At 38.0% G+C, this 19,849-nt stretch overlaps 1 protein-coding gene and 3 long non-coding RNA genes across 7 annotated transcripts; 2 read left to right on the forward strand and 2 right to left on the reverse strand.

Moving 5' to 3' along the window:
- Positions 1–1,478: 1,478 nt before the first annotated feature.
- On the reverse strand, positions 1,479–3,034 carry LOC105269127 (omega-conotoxin-like protein 1). The gene is made up of 3 exons (XM_011309144.1): positions 2,927–3,034; positions 2,033–2,160; positions 1,479–1,954 (listed from the first exon to the last, which is right to left on the reverse strand). Exons 2-3 carry the CDS (start codon positions 2,141–2,143, stop codon positions 1,799–1,801), a joined length of 267 nt encoding a protein of 88 aa, XP_011307446.1. The 5' UTR covers positions 2,144–2,160; positions 2,927–3,034; the 3' UTR covers positions 1,479–1,798.
- On the forward strand, positions 2,075–5,426 carry LOC105269126 (uncharacterized). The gene is made up of 2 exons (XR_892403.1): positions 2,075–2,182; positions 5,214–5,426. It is a non-coding gene; the product is annotated as an uncharacterized lncRNA (long non-coding RNA).
- A 322-nt stretch (positions 5,427–5,748) lies between these two features.
- Positions 5,749–7,500, reverse strand: LOC105269128 (uncharacterized). The gene is made up of 2 exons (XR_892404.1): positions 6,016–7,500; positions 5,749–5,958 (listed from the first exon to the last, which is right to left on the reverse strand). It is a non-coding gene; the product is annotated as an uncharacterized lncRNA (long non-coding RNA).
- Positions 7,501–10,143: 2,643 nt separating this feature from the next.
- Positions 10,144–19,507, forward strand: LOC105269129 (uncharacterized). 4 transcript variants are annotated; one of them, XR_892408.1, is made up of 5 exons: positions 10,144–10,334; positions 11,305–11,868; positions 12,011–12,232; positions 13,135–13,211; positions 19,367–19,507. It is a non-coding gene; the product is annotated as an uncharacterized lncRNA (long non-coding RNA). The 4 variants fall into 4 exon arrangements; XR_892406.1 differs by lacking the exons at positions 13,135–13,211; positions 19,367–19,507 and adding an exon at positions 10,403–10,454 and having other exon boundaries at positions 12,011–12,778; XR_892405.1 differs by lacking the exons at positions 13,135–13,211; positions 19,367–19,507 and having other exon boundaries at positions 12,011–12,778.
- Positions 19,508–19,849: the final 342 nt, after the last annotated feature.

Here is a 19,849-nt window from a genome sequence, read left to right on the forward strand (position 1 = left end):
CCTCTGGAGTTGTCCTGACGTCCTGACGTGGCAGTGACGACAGTACCACACAAAACTCTCACCCGAGCTCAGCACATTGCTGTGTACTTACCGGCTTAGTCTTGATAATGTTTTCATATCATGCCTACGGCTAGGCCAACTCCAGTCCAAAGTTGGCGTTATTGTTTCCTTCCAAAATGGTACGAGTTGAGAAGGTTGTACCAGACCACTGAGACTGCTCTACCTTGTCCAAGTGCTTGAAATCTCTCAAGCATGCAAGGCTTAAGTTCATTGTCGCATTCTCATGTTTGTGTCGCACCTCCTTGCGGTGTTTTAAATCCTCTGGAAATCGCGGGGTTTAAAGCACTTGGATAATCTTCTAGGCTATTTTTCCTTCCGATCGTTCGATTTTAAATGGATCATTTTTCTTGGGTCTCTTTATACAAATCTTTGACTCAAGCATGTCAATCTTTTCACTCGAAAATCCAGATTATTCGTGTCTTTTCAGGGATCGAGTAATTCTGGAGGTGAATGAGTTGAAGAGGAGAGTAAAAAATGGCGTGGAGGGTGGGAGAAAACATATGGGACGGTAAGCTCTACTAAGATAAGGGAAAGACTGGACAAATATTTGCGGACAGCGTGGCGTCCTCCCTGGGTATGGATATCATATTTTTAACACTATCTCTATCCCTTCGTCCACTCTCGGGAATCATTGAAATGTTGGGGGAGTCATTCTCCTGAAAAATTTTTCTCTTTTTAATGAAGATATTAAAAGAGACTCGGAAAGTGTCCGAGAGGGAAGAGTTGGAGACGCTTATGAACTAAGCCGATTCACTCGAGAATGAGAAAGAATGGAAAGTACGGTAACGAGCTCAAGTAGCTTTTGGTCTTTGACTCAAAGTCCTTAGTTTTTTTTTTTTTCGGACAGAAGCTCTTACGGGACAGTGGACGAACCTTCCCGTAATACCCGGACAGAGGATTTTTTTATTACCGTTTTCAGAGGGGTCTTTTAAATATTAAGATTAATTACTGAAGTGAATTTTTTTGGTCAATCATCTCTATCGATTTGGATTAGATTCTCGAAATGCTCTGACACAAATATATCCAGAGTGAATCGGATTCGCTGAGAACTCCTGTCACACGTCACCTACTACCAATTTCCCTATCGTCGATAAATTTTGAATTATACTATCACTTGACGCGTGGCCTTGTTTTTTGAAACGCAGTTTTATACAAATATTGGCAGATCGCCCGCACTCCAAGTTGCATTTATAATTTTTTATGGTCCTTACAGGCTTCGGAGGTGGTGATAAGGTAAGTCCAGTATTCGTAATCTAGTTTTAATATCGGGGCTGAAGCTCCTACTCGGTATCACAGTTTAGTATTGATCGGAGGGTACGTCAGTGTCGGAAATGAAAATCACAGAAAATTCGTCATTGCGCCCAAACCTAGTTGTATTAATTACAATTATCATCCATGCATTAAATTACAACAACAACTCGTTTGTTTATCGTTTATTTTTCCAAAATTGAAATTTTCCGTCCACCAACCGATGATTTAACATATGTCTACCTCAAAATCTGAGTCAGCGGTTGTTTTTCCACAATTTTCCGAGTCCTGTATATTATGTATATTAAATTTCCGTCGTTAAATCATATCAAAAATGGTAACAATAAACGTTAAATATCATGTAAACCGGACATTAATTTTCGTTCATTATACAAAACTGATTGATGGACAAACGGTTGATTAAGCAGTTGGTTATTGAGATTCTAATGAGAGAATTCATTATTAAAGCATAATAGTACGATTATTGGGATTAGGCGCCCTGGGCTGGGCTCTTGTTTTTGTTTTTATTCTTCGATAAGATTTTCTCTCGCTGTGCCAGAATTTCCTCAGTAGTGATGATTACCTGGCACCTGCCAGCATAAGAATGGCACCTGAGACCTGGACAGCACTGGCTCGCCGAGACGCACTAAACATTTTGAAAATGAAAATCAATTATTCCTGATGTGACAAGTGTTTAAGACTTTTATCCATTTTCTATACTCACGGGGTCACCGTGTCGACCGAGACGACATTCTGACTGTTTATCAGTGGAACGAGCGGTGATAAGTGTCGCAGCCATTAGGCCAATGAGAGCAAGCAGCAGAACTTTGGACATCTTCCAAGAGATGATTTCTGGTGATCACATCAATCACAAGTGAGAAAATAATATAATAATAATAATAATATTATTATACCACTTCAATATTCTTTTCATAACGCTCAAGAATTAATTTCCTCGATTTTTCATTAACTCATAATATTTATTTTCAATCATGGATATTTGACTCTTCTGGAAATTATAATTCCATTTTACAAGTCTTATTACAATTCGGATAAATTCAACGATTTACCACAATTATTTATTACTATTTTTACTAGATGCTAAAATTATTTTCAGACAGCGAAATTCATTGTTTTTCATTTGATACTGTGACACATCAATTATTCTTCTAAAAATATTTCTCTACCAGTGAATTGCCTCATTGTTTAGCTTTTCCAATTATTTCTCTATTTTCTAAATATCGTATTGATGATTTATCGATTTTCCGTAATGAACCTCACATTTCTCTACTTTCTCATTCAATTTTTAAATACCCAAAGATTATTTGGCATGACCCAGAGCAAGACCTCGATCGACAGTCAAGGCGAGTCTGTTTCTTTGCACGCGAAATATTTACGCGCATGTGAACGTATCAGTCGGAATTGCTCAAGGCTGTACGAATGAGTACATCGTATGAATCACCCGTCAACACTCGAGTTTCGCTAATTAAAATTGAAATTGACGTCGAAAAATCGCCCGTTTTCAAACAATAATGGATACCAAGCTATTAGGAATTAATAATAAAAAGCCAAATATCGCTGATTAATAACATATTCACAAAAAAAAAGGGTTACTCACGATAGACTCAGATAACAGTCTCAGACTTTACAGTTGAAAGATTATTCCACAACTGAACGGTCAAGACGTGTGCAACGCATTTATACGAGAATTGAGATGTTAATCCACAAGGTTTATCCTCTAGTTCAGCGTAACGCGTGTACACTCAATTTGTTTATGCTGTACATGCACAAAGCGACAATCAGTAAATTTCCCGGAAGGGAGTGAGGTTGATAAAGAAAAGGAGAGATGATACATAGAAAGAATTACGTATTTATTTTCAATGAGGAAATTCAATTCGTCACCGGATCGTAGGGCACTTATAAGGAGATTCGATTGGGCACAGCCGATTTTCGTGGAAGAATTTTTATTAATATTGTGTCAATTAATATTGTTTAATTTCATGTGACACACTTCTCTAAGTAGGAGGCACAGTTGTAGGGCTTGCAGCAGTCGTTCGATGTCTGACACTGGACAAGAAATCATTCACAGATTATTCATATATTTTTATAATCCTCGGGGACTTGTACTCACGTATTCTCCAATTTGACTGCACTTCCGGTGAATTATATTATCGCTGATTTCCGCTGTTATCATTGCGACGAGAATCATGGAGATGAGGAGGAGTAAAACCAATTTGCACATTATTCTGTCTTCAGGAGGGCTATACCTTGCTGTCTCACTTGGTGTCCGAGAGTCTGTTGACTTCTGAATGATGATTATATAAGTCGGCTTTATATAGATGAGGGAATCGTATCTACTCGTGGATATTTAATTTATCGGTTATTGTGGAGAATTTTTTGGTGTGATAGGTGGTTCACGAAACTTCGAGAAATGGGAGAAAACTCCGGAGGTTTAAACTTATATTAAAAAAAAATTTAATTAATCAATTGAATTATTTTTCTTTCAATATTTTAATTCATATATTTTTCTTCGAGACAAAATTAACGAGATACATCAATATTAGTAGGTAGTACACTCAGATACATTCATTCATTGAAAAGCCATTATATGCCGTAGTCCATCATGATTTCTGGATCCATCAAATCAATTTCATCAATTGGGATACATTCCCCGAGATGTCGTGGACATTTTAATCCGCTGCAGCATTGCTCCGAAAACATGCACTAAACACGAAAAATTACGGTTAATATTGCATAATAAAATTTGGATTGGAAATTTAAAAAATATGCAGTAGTGATATCCATGACATATCAGACATTTTGGCCGAAATATGGATATGACTATGTGCTTCCACGGAAGCTTTATGTACTCAGATTATTGTCTCACCGGTTGTCGGATTTTACTGCATCCAAATATTTCGGAGATTCGGTCATCGATTTCATCAGCTGTCGTCACTGTCGCAGCGAAGATCATGGCGATGAGGAAGAAGAAAAATATTTTACTCATTGTCCCGGTCTTGCGAAAATAATGTTCTATATTCAAAAATCGTTGGACGAATGATCGGGTTCATCTGCTCGAGCTTATATATCTCTCAACACACCACCTGTTTTTTTTTCGTTCATTAATTTGACAGTAATGATGTACCTTGAGTACGTCACGTTCATTGATTAAATCATGTTGATTTAATCAAAAGCTGTTCAAATTTATTGAGCATTTAGAAATTATCATTTCATGAATATGCGAATTTTCATGTATACCCGGGTAAAAAAAAAATTGCCATCGGAATATTTTTTCTAAATTTTCCAAAAAATTCTAGAAAATTTTTCCGATTTTTTTTTCATGAAACCAAAAAAATTGGAAAACAAAACAATTTTATTTTTCGGAAAGGTTTTGAAAAATGTTTAAGAAATTTGAATAGGAAATTTTTTTTTATAATTTAGATGACGTTTTTTTTTTTGAAAATATTGAAAAAAGGAAAAAATTATATTCGCAAAAATTTCTGGAAAATGATTAAAAAAAATTTCCGACACAAATTTTTGAAAAATTTTTGAAATCGATATTAAAATTGTGAACATGATTTATTCACGCAATAATCATGATTTTTTTTAAAGGCAAACAATATCGATGGGGATTTTATTTTTTTTTCTGTGTACATAACGTAATGAGCAATATTTTTTTTTTATTGATAACTTTTCAGTTGTAAGTTAAATCTTTGGGATTTACCGGTGGACATACATTCCCTGTGAGTTAATCAGGTAAAAATGAAGAGTTACGAATTTTCGCAACCGGAAGGCTCCACTCCAATTATAGAATATATTGACAGCGCCGATTTATAAAAGTATCGAAAAAATTGCCGGTCAATCAATGATTCTATATAATAATTCCCACTAACTACAAATTTCAGTTTGAGGCTAGACCGCAAACGAGAACAGCAGTGAAAATTGGACGTTTGTTGAGGCATCGAAAAATCATCGTTACTCACAATGATTGTACGGCTACCGAAGGCAATGAGAATAATGGATGATTAATTCACTGGTGAACCATGCTGACCGGTAATTGCAATTAATGGAATACACACCGGGTGAATCACTACAAAAAAAAAATATTCGGGATAAAATGATAAAACTCCAATTTTAAGATTCAATCAGCCCGAGGTTCAGGATGAGAATAATTTATTATCTGTGACATTACAGTAATTATTTTTCATGTAATGATCCTTTTGAGGGATTATATCGAAAATTTTTAGGTAATAAAAATAATTTTCCATTTTTTTTCATCATTTATATTTATCCCTGTATCACTGAGAATAAAAATAATTTTTGTAAAGTAAAAATAATAGTAATTATTATGTTCTACAGGAAAAAATATTTCTAGAAATATAGGAAATTACGATTAATTATATAATTTTTATACAGGACATAAATGAAATAAAATTCGCATTAATTCGATATCTGGTATTTATTTATTCATGACATTTATGAGGAAATTACAGGGTGAAAACGTACGATTAGGTAAACTTTCTCAGTAATAATAACTATTTATTAATTAATGATTCATCAGCAGGTGTTTAATCGTCAATCTTAGGTCACACATCTCGCTCTAAATGAGAGACAACGATATGGCTTGCAGCATTGATCAGTAGTGTGGCACTAAACAAAAAATATAATTAGTTAAATATTTTTTGGTTTAAAAAAAAATCTACTCACGAATTCTCCAATTTTACTGCAAGTCGGTTGAGTTATGGGAATTTCCCAAATATCAGGAGCTGCCATCGCAACTGCAGCGAGGCTGAAGGCGATCAGTAGAAATAAAAATACTTGTCTCATATTGTGATTTCGGGGATTATTCACCTGGCAATGTTGCTTATTATCTCACAACTCTTCATGTGTGACCGATCGCGGTGTTTTATATATAAATCTACAAGCGACACCTACACCTTATCATGGATTTATCACAAATTTTTATCTCCCGTTTAATGATGACAAATACTACCGGAAATATTTCGTTCATTCACGAATCAAATTTATCTTGTGTTGAAGGTTATTGGACGAATGAAGGATTAATTTACTCGTAAACATGCAATGTAATCCATACACCAAAGGAATCATTACAAAAAGGTAATATTTGAATTTCAAGATCAAATGGAGAGAATTTTGAACATGCGGTCACAATCAATTACTCTCTCTGCCATGTTCCTAAGAAAAATTGTAATTAACAATTCGTTCATAATTGTAATTAACGTTTCGTTAAAAATATGAATGAATACGTCGTAAACGAAAGAGCACGCATGACTAATTTTTTAATTGTACAGCTGTACTCCCAAGATCAATATCGAAATAGAGGACTAGCTAAAATAATGACAAAATACTGAGAACCACTTCATGAGCTCGAAAATTTAATTGTGAATTATTTCATTTTCGTCTTAATTGATAAATCTATTCAATCATTTGTTGTTCTAATTTCATAACGGACAGTCTGTGCAGGAGTAAACTGAGATAATTGATAAAGCGCAGTCGATAGTGATAAACTCGTGAAAATAATTTTCAGGAAGCTATAAATGTATCCCACTATGGCAATACCAAAAACCGCTTGACGAATTGGTCGAACTGATATTTTCCGATCGGTGAAAAGTTTCCTCTGGCCAATATTCGTTGCAATGCCCTATCACTACGAGTGATTGAACAATTAATTCGCCAATGGCCAACCACTAGAACGTTGCACTATCGAAAAGTACAATATTTCATTCCGGACGAAAGTTCGGACGTAAATATTGAACTTATTGATTCTTATCAGCGATTGCTCTACCAATTATTCGGATTAATTTCACCTTTCCTTCAATATCTCAACCTTCAATTTCATCTCATGATAATTTTACTCAAAACACGAATATTTTATATCCACTGTACCCTGAATTAATTAAAAATTATTATATGAAGGTCAAGGAGAATAAATACAGCTCAGGTAAATATATCCTTGAATTACCGGCGTAATCGTAATAAAAAATTATTCATCATTGCGAATTGCAAGTCGACATGCGGTACGAATAAATTCTGATATTTCTTTCAGAAATCAATCATTCCCATCAGTAATTGGTATTCTGAAAAAATTGCAGTTCCACCTTTTCGATTTAAAAATTACAACTGAAGCCCGATGACCACTTATTCCGCTCATAATGCAGTACTTTCAATAGTTACACTATAATCAATATCAACACTTACATGTGTAACCTTTTGACCACGATTGACAGGCCAGCAACGACAATCGATAAATCACCGAGGAAAACAGCTTTAGCTACCGTGAATCTTTTATCACCATCGGTTCCGCACCCCATAGGGGATTTAAGTGAACCAATTTAATGAAAATCTTACGGAGATTTGTTTGTCAACAATCTGCTATACTGTCATAAAATTAGCGCAGATTTTCTCAACTATTGACACTTTAACATTAATAAGGAACAAGGAAGATTGAAGTAAAAATTTCCATGCTACACTACAACTAGTAATTTTCCCAATTTTATAACTAGCAATTCTCTCCCTGTGGATATTAACGCGACAAATTACCCGCAGTGATCTCTGCAAAAACGCGGGATAAATTCAGGGACTATCGCCAGCAATGTCAACAGGCAAATTTTCTGAAAAATCGAATGTCAAACAGGGAAAAGAGCTGGGGTCAGCGCTCTCTTAGAAAAGCCAATACAGTCTATCAGACGGAAATTCCGAAGTGTGCAGGCTGGCGTACACAGTGCGAGCATCACAGCTGGAAAAAAAAAGAGAACGATAAGAGCAGTTGGGTTATCTCATGTTTGTCAATCCAATGTACATGGGAATTTGATCCTCGACGCCAACTATTTGATTAAATTTTTTTCACATCAAAAATTGACGTCATATTGCTATCGTCAATTTGTAGAATTCATTAGTCCCAGTAAAGGATTCGTTATCACTCGAAAACAAGACCCCATTCGGGAATTTCAGGCCAGTCATGATCTGATGACGCTTGTCAATTATTCCCCTCGCTTTTTCGTCAGTATACTCCGGATGTAGAGTGTCATACGTCCCGATTATCTATTATTTTTTCAGAAATAATCACAATTAATCATTCGTCGTCTTATATTTTCCTGGAATTTCCAGAGGCTTCGCTGAGTTGTTGATTACTTTGGAGTCATGAAGGAGATCTGAAAATTTGTTCATGGAGTAGTTCGGGATAATGAGCATTTTTGATAATTAGACGTTAATTGATAAATGGGGGATCGATATGGGGAGGGAGAGGGCTGAAGACATTTTAATCAATGGTCAGGTACTCGCGTGCAAACAGTTAGGTGAAAGGTCCCCTTCCGCAGCCGACAACAACTTCCGCACGCACATCCGCCCTCACTTGCCTACACTAACAGCTCTTTTCCGGGTAAACCCCTGGGTCTTAAGTTATCATGCTTCTACGAGGAAGAAATTATCCCGGACACCTCTGCACATGTTTTTTATCAGGGGTGAATCGAGCCCCTAACATCGGAGGCTGAACTACCACTTGGAATCTTCTCAACTTGGGCAATCGTAAATCTCAGAGTGTGTCGCAATGTCTTGAGCGGTTTGGCTCCTCGAATCTATTACTGGGGGAGTTTATTCGAGGTCGCCAGGAAGCTGAGGAAGACTTGGACAATTTGATAATTGGACGTGTCCGGGCTGGATTTATTGTCTTGAACTTGTCGAACGCCATCGAACAAACAGCAAGTGGTTTTGTATCAAATTTATATAAATCATTACGTATTCATTGTCTCTTTTTATTTAAATAACAATAGCCATTAAAAAAATCGCATACTCTTTCTCAACCGTTGTACTGTCTTCCGATTAACTCGCGAAAATAAATCCAAACACCTCCGAGTTAACAACAAGAACTTTTTTTTATCGCCAATCAAATATCAACGACGGGATAAAATTCAAGAAGCAATTTCTTCCAGTATATACTTTACACCTTTCAGCCGAAACAAAACCCCACGGAAAGTGGATAACCATGAAAGGCATTGCACAGATCGAGAGGTTAGTGTTTGGTTGTAAAAAAGAGAAATTTGTCAGGTAAAAGTTTGAGGTGCTTGAGGAAAGACGATTCTCGCCTATCCTCTGACCCCGTGTACCTCTTTTATTATTATTAGAATCACCCGGGCTTGGGTTATTGCTACTATCCCTCTGTCTCGGGTTTTTTTTTTCCCTCTTCCCCAGGTGGGGGCATTATTCTTATGGCCGGAGATGTAAAAACTATACAAGTTGCGGTGGAAATGTGTAACGACGCTTTCAAGTTGAATCAAATCTCGAGAAAAGAAATGGGGTACCATAAAATAAAATCCCCACCGTGAATATCCTCGTAAAGAACGTGAACACGGTGTCATAACATTGCGATGTCAGTGCGGAGATGATCAATTTTCTATTCGTATTCGAATGCTCATTTATACGATGAAAATTAAATATCGTGTAATGCATTTCAAGAAAACACTCTGTTATTCGAGAAAAAAAAAAATAGGTGCTCCTGAATTTTTAACTTTATGTCTCTTCTTGTTTCGCTCAACTCCCGGCTTTTTTTATTCACCTAATACTTTTTTATGACAGACGATGTATGGGGGCAGGTCGGCATCAGCCATTTCCTCGCAATTTCCTACTGCTGTTTTTCACGTGAACTTTTCAGTTCTTCGTCTCCCTATGCTTTTCCTCTTTTACTCGTGAATATATACATACGGATGCGTCGTAAAATATCTGCTAAGTAGCCGCAGGAGGACTGAGGGTGGAAGAGGGAAAACCGAGTTATAAATGGCACAGCCACGAATGCTACCGCTTTGTGTCCAGATGCGTCCTTAATGCCTTGCTGGACCTCCTGGACACTGGTCACTGTCAACGCAAAATGCCGTGGCTCATGCCCTCCACCGGAGGGATTGTTTCCGTGATGATGTCACGGTGTGTTATTTCCTTTGAGATATAGCGGTATTCATCTTACTTTTTCAAAGCCCTGACATTCTTTTACAATTACACTTCGAGTCAGAATTCTCGTAAGTAAAAAATATTCAATAAAAATTATCTGTCTTTTTCGTAATTCTGGTGTGAATTGTGGTTCTAGGAAATTTTATCGAGCTGTCACGTAATTTTTATCTAGAGTCACGTAATAATCGGTAAGCGAACGGAAATTCCTGTAATTTTTACTAAATATTTATATTCAGAGTTGTGAGATCTAATCATAAATTCATCAATTTTTTCTACTAGAAAATTTCACGCACCTATCACTTGCTCTGCAGGCGGCAGATTAGAATTATTAATCGAATTATATAAGCTGGTGATTATGATCATACTCCAAATATATCGGTGATTTCTTTTCGCGATTTTTTTCGAAGGAAAAAAACCCAGCAATCTGAAATAAGTTAAAAATAAATCACCACTTCAATTTCGATATTTATCAACGTCGAAATCTATCGGCGATAATCGATAGAGAGACGGTATCATAAAATCATTTCTCTTGTATCTTCACAGAAATTTTAAAAATTAGGATGATTATCTTTTATGAATTCCGGCTAGATAACATCGATTGACAAAATCGTTTTTTGTCGGAATGAGTTCGAGTGAGTGACAGAAATTTATCAGTGCAAATCAGGCGATGAGGGACAATAAATTCCCGGTGTTTCTGATAAGCCGGTACTGCCATCTCTCAGCTCATTACCACAACAGAGTGTCGTCTCAACGTAAAGTAAGAAGATCTATAATATTAATGTCGGTAAGACAGATCTCCGTGAAAAATTTCGGTAATAACTGACCGCGCCGAAAAATAGCAGTAATTTTTTCGCCAACTCTTCATTTCCGCAGAAAAATTTATGAATTAAATATCGATAAATGACGCGCGGTATTTTTTTCCTCTCTCGAAGAGTCAAGAACGACCGATGCATGTAATAGGTACAATAATTGCAATTTGATATTTTCGAAATTGAACAACTGCCGAAATATTCATGAGCATATTTTTTTTTTTTTAAGGGTTCCCCTCGACGGGTCCTAAACCCGCAACATCGGCTTCGCCACAGCGATCCTAAATCAGATCGATTGGACAGCGGAAAAACCGTGTTATTAATTTGTCATAATCCGTTAGCCTCAAACTGTTGCAAATTGCCACATACGCACACTCATAAATATAGCCGCTCGATAATACAGCACGATGACCATGGGACATGAACTGATTGGGGTGGAGACAGCCTTTGCAGTTTAATTTATGTTGCATCACCAACCAGTCGTACCGGTATTCCAAACGAATCGGACGTTTTTGACACATTGTTCCGTCCGCACAGGAGAAAGAACCGAGATTTTTTGGGGAAAAAAAAAAAATTCGGTGTCGAAGAATTATTTGGTTGTTTGCCTGGGCACATGATTATGGTATAGGAATCCCATGATAGACGGCTCGTGTGCATGTTTGCGGATAACACGATCGTACGTGTAGCCCCGATGGTGTCAAGGATCCAGCTGACCAGGTTGACCATCGTCCGCCATATTGGTAAACAGATATAACTCTCGGGAAATTTTCTAGTCGACCGTGAAACTCACCAGGTAAGTGTCAGTAAATAAAAAAAAAAACAATCCAAGTCAGTCATCCAAAAATCTATAAACGATAACACTGGACAGCCAGCAATTTGAAAAAATAAATTGTCTAGGCAGTCCGGATATCCAAATTGCTCCAACTCATTTACAGAAAGCACCGCCATCTTCGCGACCCATCACATGAATCGCAGATGGCGCTGCCCATCGATTCCCCAATTGAACCATGGCTTCCGTCACTCACTTCCGTTGCATTAACACTCATCCGGAAAAATCAGAGCAACCAGAAAGGAAGGCGATCACTCAGCAGACGCAGTCAGTTAATTAGTCCGGATCGAAGCCCACCTATTTGACAAATGAACGGTCAATATTTGATGTAAGGATGTCACCCTAGAGAACCTTTCATGTTATCGCCAATCCACTCGATTTTCTTGGTGAACGGAGTGGAGACTAACGAAACGTCCTGCGGTTTTAAATCCTGTGTGTGTGTTGATGTCGGGCCGCCCATCGTCCTGGGGTGTGCACGTGTTTAGTCAAACATCTCGGACGCCTGTTTGTACGGGCACCAAGCCCTCCGAACCGAGATATCCGATGATTAATGGCCCTCCTTCCGGGTTTATTAACGACACGCCTGTCCACCTAGCGGCACAATATCCGTGTCTTTCCGTCACGGCGGATTTTGCCTCTTCTGTTGCCGCCCTGAACCCTTCTCCATACCGCCAAATCCCATTTTTTCGCTAAATAAATCCATTGGACTTTTCCCAAAACGTCCGTTTTCTCACGCCATTAATTATGTTCCTCCTTCAATTTTAACTAGACCCGCATTTGGGGCGCCATTTGTGCGCCTATAATCATCATATGGCGGTCGCAAAAAAATATAAATTCAATATAATATTCATATATTCTTTTTCATTTTATATATATTATTTTATTTTACATTTTATATATTCTATAATAAGAGGACTAATACAGCAAATGAAAATATAAATACGTTTACTTATGTTTTTCTATTTTATTTATAACAATCACTTTTTTTGTTATGATCGTCCCGCTACTCGAATCGAGTAGAAAAATTCCAATCCCTTGCGACTTAATTCAATTTTATTTTTATTTTTTTGTGAACAATAATGACTCATTGATAAAAGATGAATCTACTGTCGCTTCAGAGCCATTTCACATCTCCCCACTTTTAATTTATAAAATTGAAATGGAGATGATGGATTATGTAATTTGAAACAATAATTTCGGTGAATTTCATATTGACTTTCGTTTTTACAGATCGTCACGAGATCGGCTTACCGAGTTCCTTAGGATAACCTTCGTATTATTAAGCCCGGACTGAGTCTACAGTCGAGGTATGTAAATATACGGGAACTCGATCCAATAATAGTACGTCGGGTCAATTAAGACGTCCCTAAGAACCAATTAAGCCGCGAGTCCTCGTCACAGGTACTCGGGTTACATATTTACGTCGGTAAATGACTCGTTTTCCCCCGCGATCGGTTTTGTCATCAAAATGTTTCATTAAGATCGAGTCAATTTATTAATTTAAATAATAAAATCTGAACACCTGTGAGCCATGAACTGATCGTAATTTCGAGATGATTTATTATTTATTGAATCTCAATTACGGATTTCATGTTCATGTTTAATTACGCATTTTTATTTATTTCACTCATCTCTTCGTGATATTATGAATTGATATAAATTCGCTTGAATATGTTTGAATGAGAAATATTTTTATTCTGTGACTCGTATTTTCCTTCGCTCTTAATTGCGCGTATCGGCGATACTTCGGTATTTGGACTCCCGCCATTTCCAATCGGCAATATTAATCCGCGTTAGGTTTATCCCAAGTTAACAGACCCCTCGACCAAATAAACCGGGGTGAAAAAGATAGGGAAGGGATTTCACGTGTGGAGCATCAATTTCTCGGAGAAAAATAAATCGTAAAACCGAAAAGCGATTGTACCCCGTGGATACACATCGAGATATATGTTGTGCGCGACAATAATTTCGCCGCGGGGACGAAAACCCCGCGGTTGATGCCATTGCGTGATCTATGAACTTCAACTTGATAAATAACTGAATCCCTATTTAATTTATTCCCCCATTCCCCTAATTCTTACAATTATTAATAAATTTATTGGACTAGTCCTATCCCTGTAGTTTCTTAAAAAATTCAGTCAGCGAAAAAAAATAATCGACTGATTAGAGATAAGAAGAAGAAATAAGGACGATATACTGGATATACGTCGACAAGACGAAAAAAGGACTTTCACTGTGAAGACGACTCGATATCGATAATCCAAGGACCAATGAGGCGGGATTAATTCAGCCTGAAGTGCGGAATATAATTATTATTCCAAGAATCGATTACTCTTGATGAGGGATTTTCACACCCTCCGTGAAAAACATCGGGGCGTGGTTTTAAACAGTCGTTGATCCATTCCTGAATTAAGCATGAGAGACTAGGTTCACTTGACTTCCCGATGTTTTCTCTAAAAGAGAAGAGTCCGAAGCAAGTGGATTTCTTCTCCAACACGAATTACCACGTCGAAAGAATTGATAAAAACATGAAAGAAATTTTTTCCCTGACAATGTACACCTGCATGTCCTGAAGTGGACACCCCATACTTGACTCGAGTGTATGATAAACTTGATTGAAGTACTGGTTTTATTCGCGTATTTTTCTATTTTTCGCGGCAATATTTCAGGAAAACTTTGGGGCTTTAATCTGAAATGCAGTGTGAAATTACGCAGGCGGATGCTGTAAGGCTGAGTTTAGGTTGAAAGTGAGCGCTTGCGTGAAACTCGAAAATGAGGTGATCGTCGAGGTCGTACGTGGGGCGTACAAAACCAGGAGGGTTATAGGCAAAAGGTAGAGGAGAGATGCTGAGGGCTATACTGGGAGGAGTACTGGGGGCACTAACTGGGCAAAGTTGAATACAGCTGTGGGGGGTTGCGGGGAAAAGAGAGACTACGGACGAGTTTTCGAGCTGAGGGGGTGGCAGGGGGGTGTTGAAGGTAGGGAGAGGGTGGTGTTGGAGGCGAGGGCGCCTGCAGTGACTAGCCTCCATCGATTTACCGTGGCCGCCATCTTGCCACCCCCGTGCGCTTGGGGTTGACCACCCCACCTACCCCATCTCGCTGTGCTCGGGGTGGACATTTTGAAAAATCATCCCGGGAAGTCATTGACACCATATTTTTCTCACTCTCTCATTTTTTCACCCTTCGATATATATATTTTTTTTTTCATTTTTAGAATTGAGTGATCTCCTTTTCATATTCTTTTTTCCGGATCTTTTTTTGGGGGGGGGGGGGGGGCAGAGATTGCGTTCGCGGTAGGCGAAATTTTCGATTTTTTGGGGCGATTATTTTGAGGTGAGGAATTGGAATGTGTGATTTTTAGATGTGGATATCTGATGAATCGGATTTCGATGTTGAAATAATTTATTTTTAGAAAATGACGATTTCTCGAATGAATTGGATAGGTGGTACCGTTTTTTTTTCGCATGATACTTGAATCGATTGATTACGCAACAATTTCATCAGTCCACAATCAGAACAATGCGAAAAGAGAAAACGCGGGAGATGCAAACGAACGGATTTACGTTACAAACGAAAAATAAAGGAGATGAAGCGAGAAAAAGAGGGTGGTTTGACTGGTGTTGATCGAAAGAATGAAAAAGTTTGGGATGGGGTAGCTAGAGACAGACTTTAATCTCTCCTACCAATCGAAAGTAGCGAACAATACCAAATACTCGTTGAGTCTGAAGCGCGCGGTGCGGTCGATCAGCTCTCGATTAACCCAAAAGATTTTTGTTTCACTGTAAAAAGCGCTCTGGCCAAGCTTTTATGGGAAGTGGGGAAATTGAATGCCGTTGCACACAGAGGGCCACGATGCTCCCCGCGAACACATGGTACCCCTCCTTTTTTCCGTTATTTTCGCTTTTTCGGGGAGAGATGCGGTAGCCCGCGACTTCTGCAAATAAACAAATAAATACTACCGCAAGTTTCCGCAGGTTTGCCGTTGACTTCAACTTATAAATTCTAAGAAACCGCGAATTGAACTCGCGATTTTCCATCAATTTTTAAATTCTTGTACTCAAAAAGTGGAGATTTAAAAAAAAATGAGATATTGACGTCTCGTGGTATTCCGCGTAATTTCAGAGGAAAATTGAAGATTCGAAAAAATTGAGTGATTAGCAGCTTCCATTTGGAATGAGAAAGGGAATAAAAGGGAATGCACCGCCCCTGCACGTCGCAGCCAGCACACGACATCGAAGGGGGTGTAAAAAGGGGGTGGCTGGGTGGAAGTGGGTGGAAGAGGGTGGGAGTCGGTAGGAGTGGGTGGATTGGCGCGCAGTCGACGATCTCTGTATAACTGATGGTGCTTCTGAGTGTCAGGGCCAGGCTGTCCACTTCTTTGCGCTGAATTTGTCTGTCTCTCTCTTGCTCTCCCGCTAGTTTACCAAACGGCTTGAAGCACATTATACCAACAACTCCCCGAATACAAACACAACGGACAATATATTCTATTTAATGCACAGTCGATTTTGCACTCGCACGTTTCACCAACACACTAATATAAACTCTTCCGCTCCTCGTTCTCTCGTGGCGATGATTTTCCTGCGGTTTGTGAGAATATTCACGACAACTCCTGGCGTGAATCGAGTGCATTCCTGGCGACGAAGGATCACGATCTAATTCACAACATATTGAATATGAGAAAATGTTTTACTCACGCTAGGATCTTTCGGAAATGCGTGGGCATCAGTCGTCCAGGATTTTACAACCAATCCTGGAAATGCAGCTTTTAAAAATTCTACAATATTGGTAAAATGGAAAATTATTACCAAATCAAATTTTTAATTAATTCATTAAGTAGATGGTCAATAGGTGTGGCCTTAATTCTAGGTGAAATTCCAAAAAATATATAAAATCTGGCAATCACGCAAATTTTTTAATCAGTGCAGAAACCAAAGGAAGCTCCAAATTATTGCACGAATTTTACCTAAGGGAGGGGGTAGTGGCAGAATTTCTTTCCATTAAAAAAAAAAACGTAAGCCGAATGTATTGGCCTTTCGGTAAATCTGCGCGGATTCACTTTCGCCGGGAGTCGGCAAGTTCCGTCAACGGCTTCGTAATAAAACGCCAAGCGCAGTCAATCCAAAAAATACAGATCACCTTAATACGAAAATATCGGCAATCCTTTGGTGGATAGATTGACACCGTTTATAAGCAGTTAATCCAATAAAAATCCCCAGCTAGTGTACAGGAAACACTGGGCATCGCAATAAAAGCAAAGAAGCAAGAGTCGATAGATTAAAAAACCCGGCGATACACGAGTGAGCGAGAGGCTAGCGGAGAAATATGAGAAAAGAAGGGAGTGGGAGGTGAAAAAAATTGTCGGGGCAAAAAATAATGATGAAATAAAAAAGGAGTGCGAAAACGAGCCAATTAAGGGCGATCGAGAGAGTGGACGGCGTCACGCGCTGTCTCACTCTCTTGTCTCTCACCGTTGCACATAACCTCGTAAATACCCAACACATATCGACGAACGAGTGAGACCAGCAATGAGAAGGGAGACAAGAAAGCGTAATAATAAAAATGCACCAATGCTCAATGATAGTGAAAATGAATAAAAATAATACGTATGAATCCTTGAAAAATCCATTTTACACCCGATAACAAACTCACTTAATTAAAATTTCAATTCTCATCGTCAACTTTCGCTCTTCCGCTCCATTTTATCCTCGATAGATAATGCATTCAACTATAGAGTACCTAGATAGTGCGGGGGCCCTGAGGGGGGGTAATTTATCTCGTTATCGTGGTCAAAAACTCAGAGTCAAGAGAATCCCCAGTATCATAAGCCGGCTTTGTTGTGCCTTAATGAGCGATACGTTAAAATACGGTGGAAAATGAGGATGCAGGAGGGATGAATAATAGAGAAAAGATCGTATTATGTAACACAGAGGAAACTCGAAATATTAATTCCAGGAAATTTATCAAAGTTTCGGGTAAAATACCCCCGGACGATGCCCCACCTTCCCCTCCACCCCCTCTCATTAAATTGCCGAAGCCCCGATAGTTTTAACTAACTTTCGGTCGGGGGAAAATGTGGATTTGCGGCATCGGTAGCCAGTGAAAAAAAACATGGAATCAATTATTTATTAATTACGGGAATTAATCGATGCTTTGATGATTAAAGTGATGATGAGTTTAATTGGACTTTGAATACTAAATTTGTTCAGAATGTTAAATATTTAATGTAATTTTCATCGTCAATCGATTTTTCAATAATTTTGTATGAATTTTATTGATAAAGGTGAGAGCTCGGAAAAATCATGAATTTGGAAAATTTTAATTAATTGCAGAATTACTTTAATGAGCTACTTTCTTACTGTTGGAGGAATGTAGTGGGGCTAGTCTATTTTAATTATCAAGTCGGAATAACACGGAGTGAATTCTACTTTGCATTTAGGCCTTTATGGGCCACAGTAATTCCAGAAAAGGTCCAAATTACCGTAGACCAGTGCGGTACAACCCCGGGAGATTTCTGAGAGGGCCCTCATGGCTGCGTATATTTATGGGAGTAGTTTGGAGGTCCCTAGACCAGGTTCTTGCTGGCTGGCTCATCTCACCACCTATACCATTTCCATCCAGAACTGGCGATACAACGTCGTTCAACGTGTAACCCATCTCCCTTGGTCCCCAGCACTAACAACTGGACCTCTATAAATTCCCTGGGGCTTTTTCTTTCCTCCACTTGCCTTAATTAAAGTCCCTCTCTTACTGCCACCACTGCTTATCCCCGGCTTTACCATTCTCCTTTTATCTGCCGTGCTCAAGGTCTCAATGGACAAAGGCCAATTCAAATTCACCAACTTTTTATTTTGCTTACTCATGACATGATTGCGGAGAAAAAAAATCGAAACTCAAGATTGATTAGCCGGTTAAAAAAAATTGTAGTCGAAATATTTTTTTTTCATTTTCAACAAATTTTGTGAATACTTTTCAGAATTTTTTTTTTAATAAAAAAAAATTCGGTAACAAAACAATTGTATTTTTAGGAAATGTTTTGAATAATTTTTCAAAAAATTGTTTCGGAAGATTTTTTTTTTATTTTTTAGGAATTTCTGCAAATATAATTTTCCCTTTTAATTATAGTGTTGTTTTCTTACTTTTTTCATTTTTCAATATTCTCAAAAAATACGCGATTTAAATTATTAAAAAAATTTTCCTATTCCAATTTTTGAAAAATTTTTCAAAACCTCTCCCAAAAATAAAATTGTTTTCTTTTCCGATTTGTTTTTTGTTTCATAAAAAAAATTATCTGAAAAGTTCCCAGAAATTTTTTGATAATTTGGAAAAAATATTCCGATTACAATTTTTTTTTTACCCGTACAGTAAAGACTTGGACGGGGGAATTTTTATTTTTTCATCACTCCGCTTTACTCTCAACCATTTCTGCAATAGAAATTTCAGGATGAATTTTTTTCAGGTCTTTGACGAGACGAAGTGGAAAGAGTACCCGATGGATCCGGCGGAGTGGACATGTTTTTTTTTTTCGCCATTTCATGTTGCGGGCAGATTAGTCAAGTACAAGTGGAAAAATTACTGGAGGCCATGTAAAGTATAATTTACATACAATAATAAAATGTATAAAGATGGTAGAGGGAGCGCGGGGGGAGGGGGGAGGGGGAGGCGCAAAAAGTGAGATGGAATAAGAAAAATTATAATAAAAGAAAAAAACGATCGCAGTCTTATGCAACAATAAAAAAAAAATCTTTTTTTATCTCATCGGATCAATTGAGGATGGAGTGGTTTGAGACATGTTGAAGATAAATATCGTACGGAGATTTTGCAAGCTGAGTCAAAGTTGTCTCGTGTTGGTAATGGTGGATATTTGAAAGGGGGTGGTGGTGGTCGATGCGCTCCAGTCGGGAGGGCTGTTTTCGCGGGTGTGGCTTAAACCCACCCCTCA

Source organism: Fopius arisanus, unplaced genomic scaffold, assembly GCF_000806365.1.
Source record: "Fopius arisanus strain USDA-PBARC FA_bdor unplaced genomic scaffold, ASM80636v1 scaffold00065, whole genome shotgun sequence".
Taxonomy (NCBI): Eukaryota; Metazoa; Arthropoda; class Insecta; order Hymenoptera; family Braconidae; genus Fopius; species Fopius arisanus.

Bases quoted from the DNA above. Each gene is read 5' to 3' on its own strand.
- LOC105269127 (XM_011309144.1), bottom strand. From the start codon at position 2,143: ATGTCCAAAGTTCTGCTGCTTGCTCTCATTGGCCTAATGGCTGCGACA. The intron at 1,955-2,032 runs GTGAGTATAGAA...CAAAATGTTTAG, and splicing joins TCGGTCGACACGGTGACCCC to TGCGTCTCGGCGAGCCAGTG.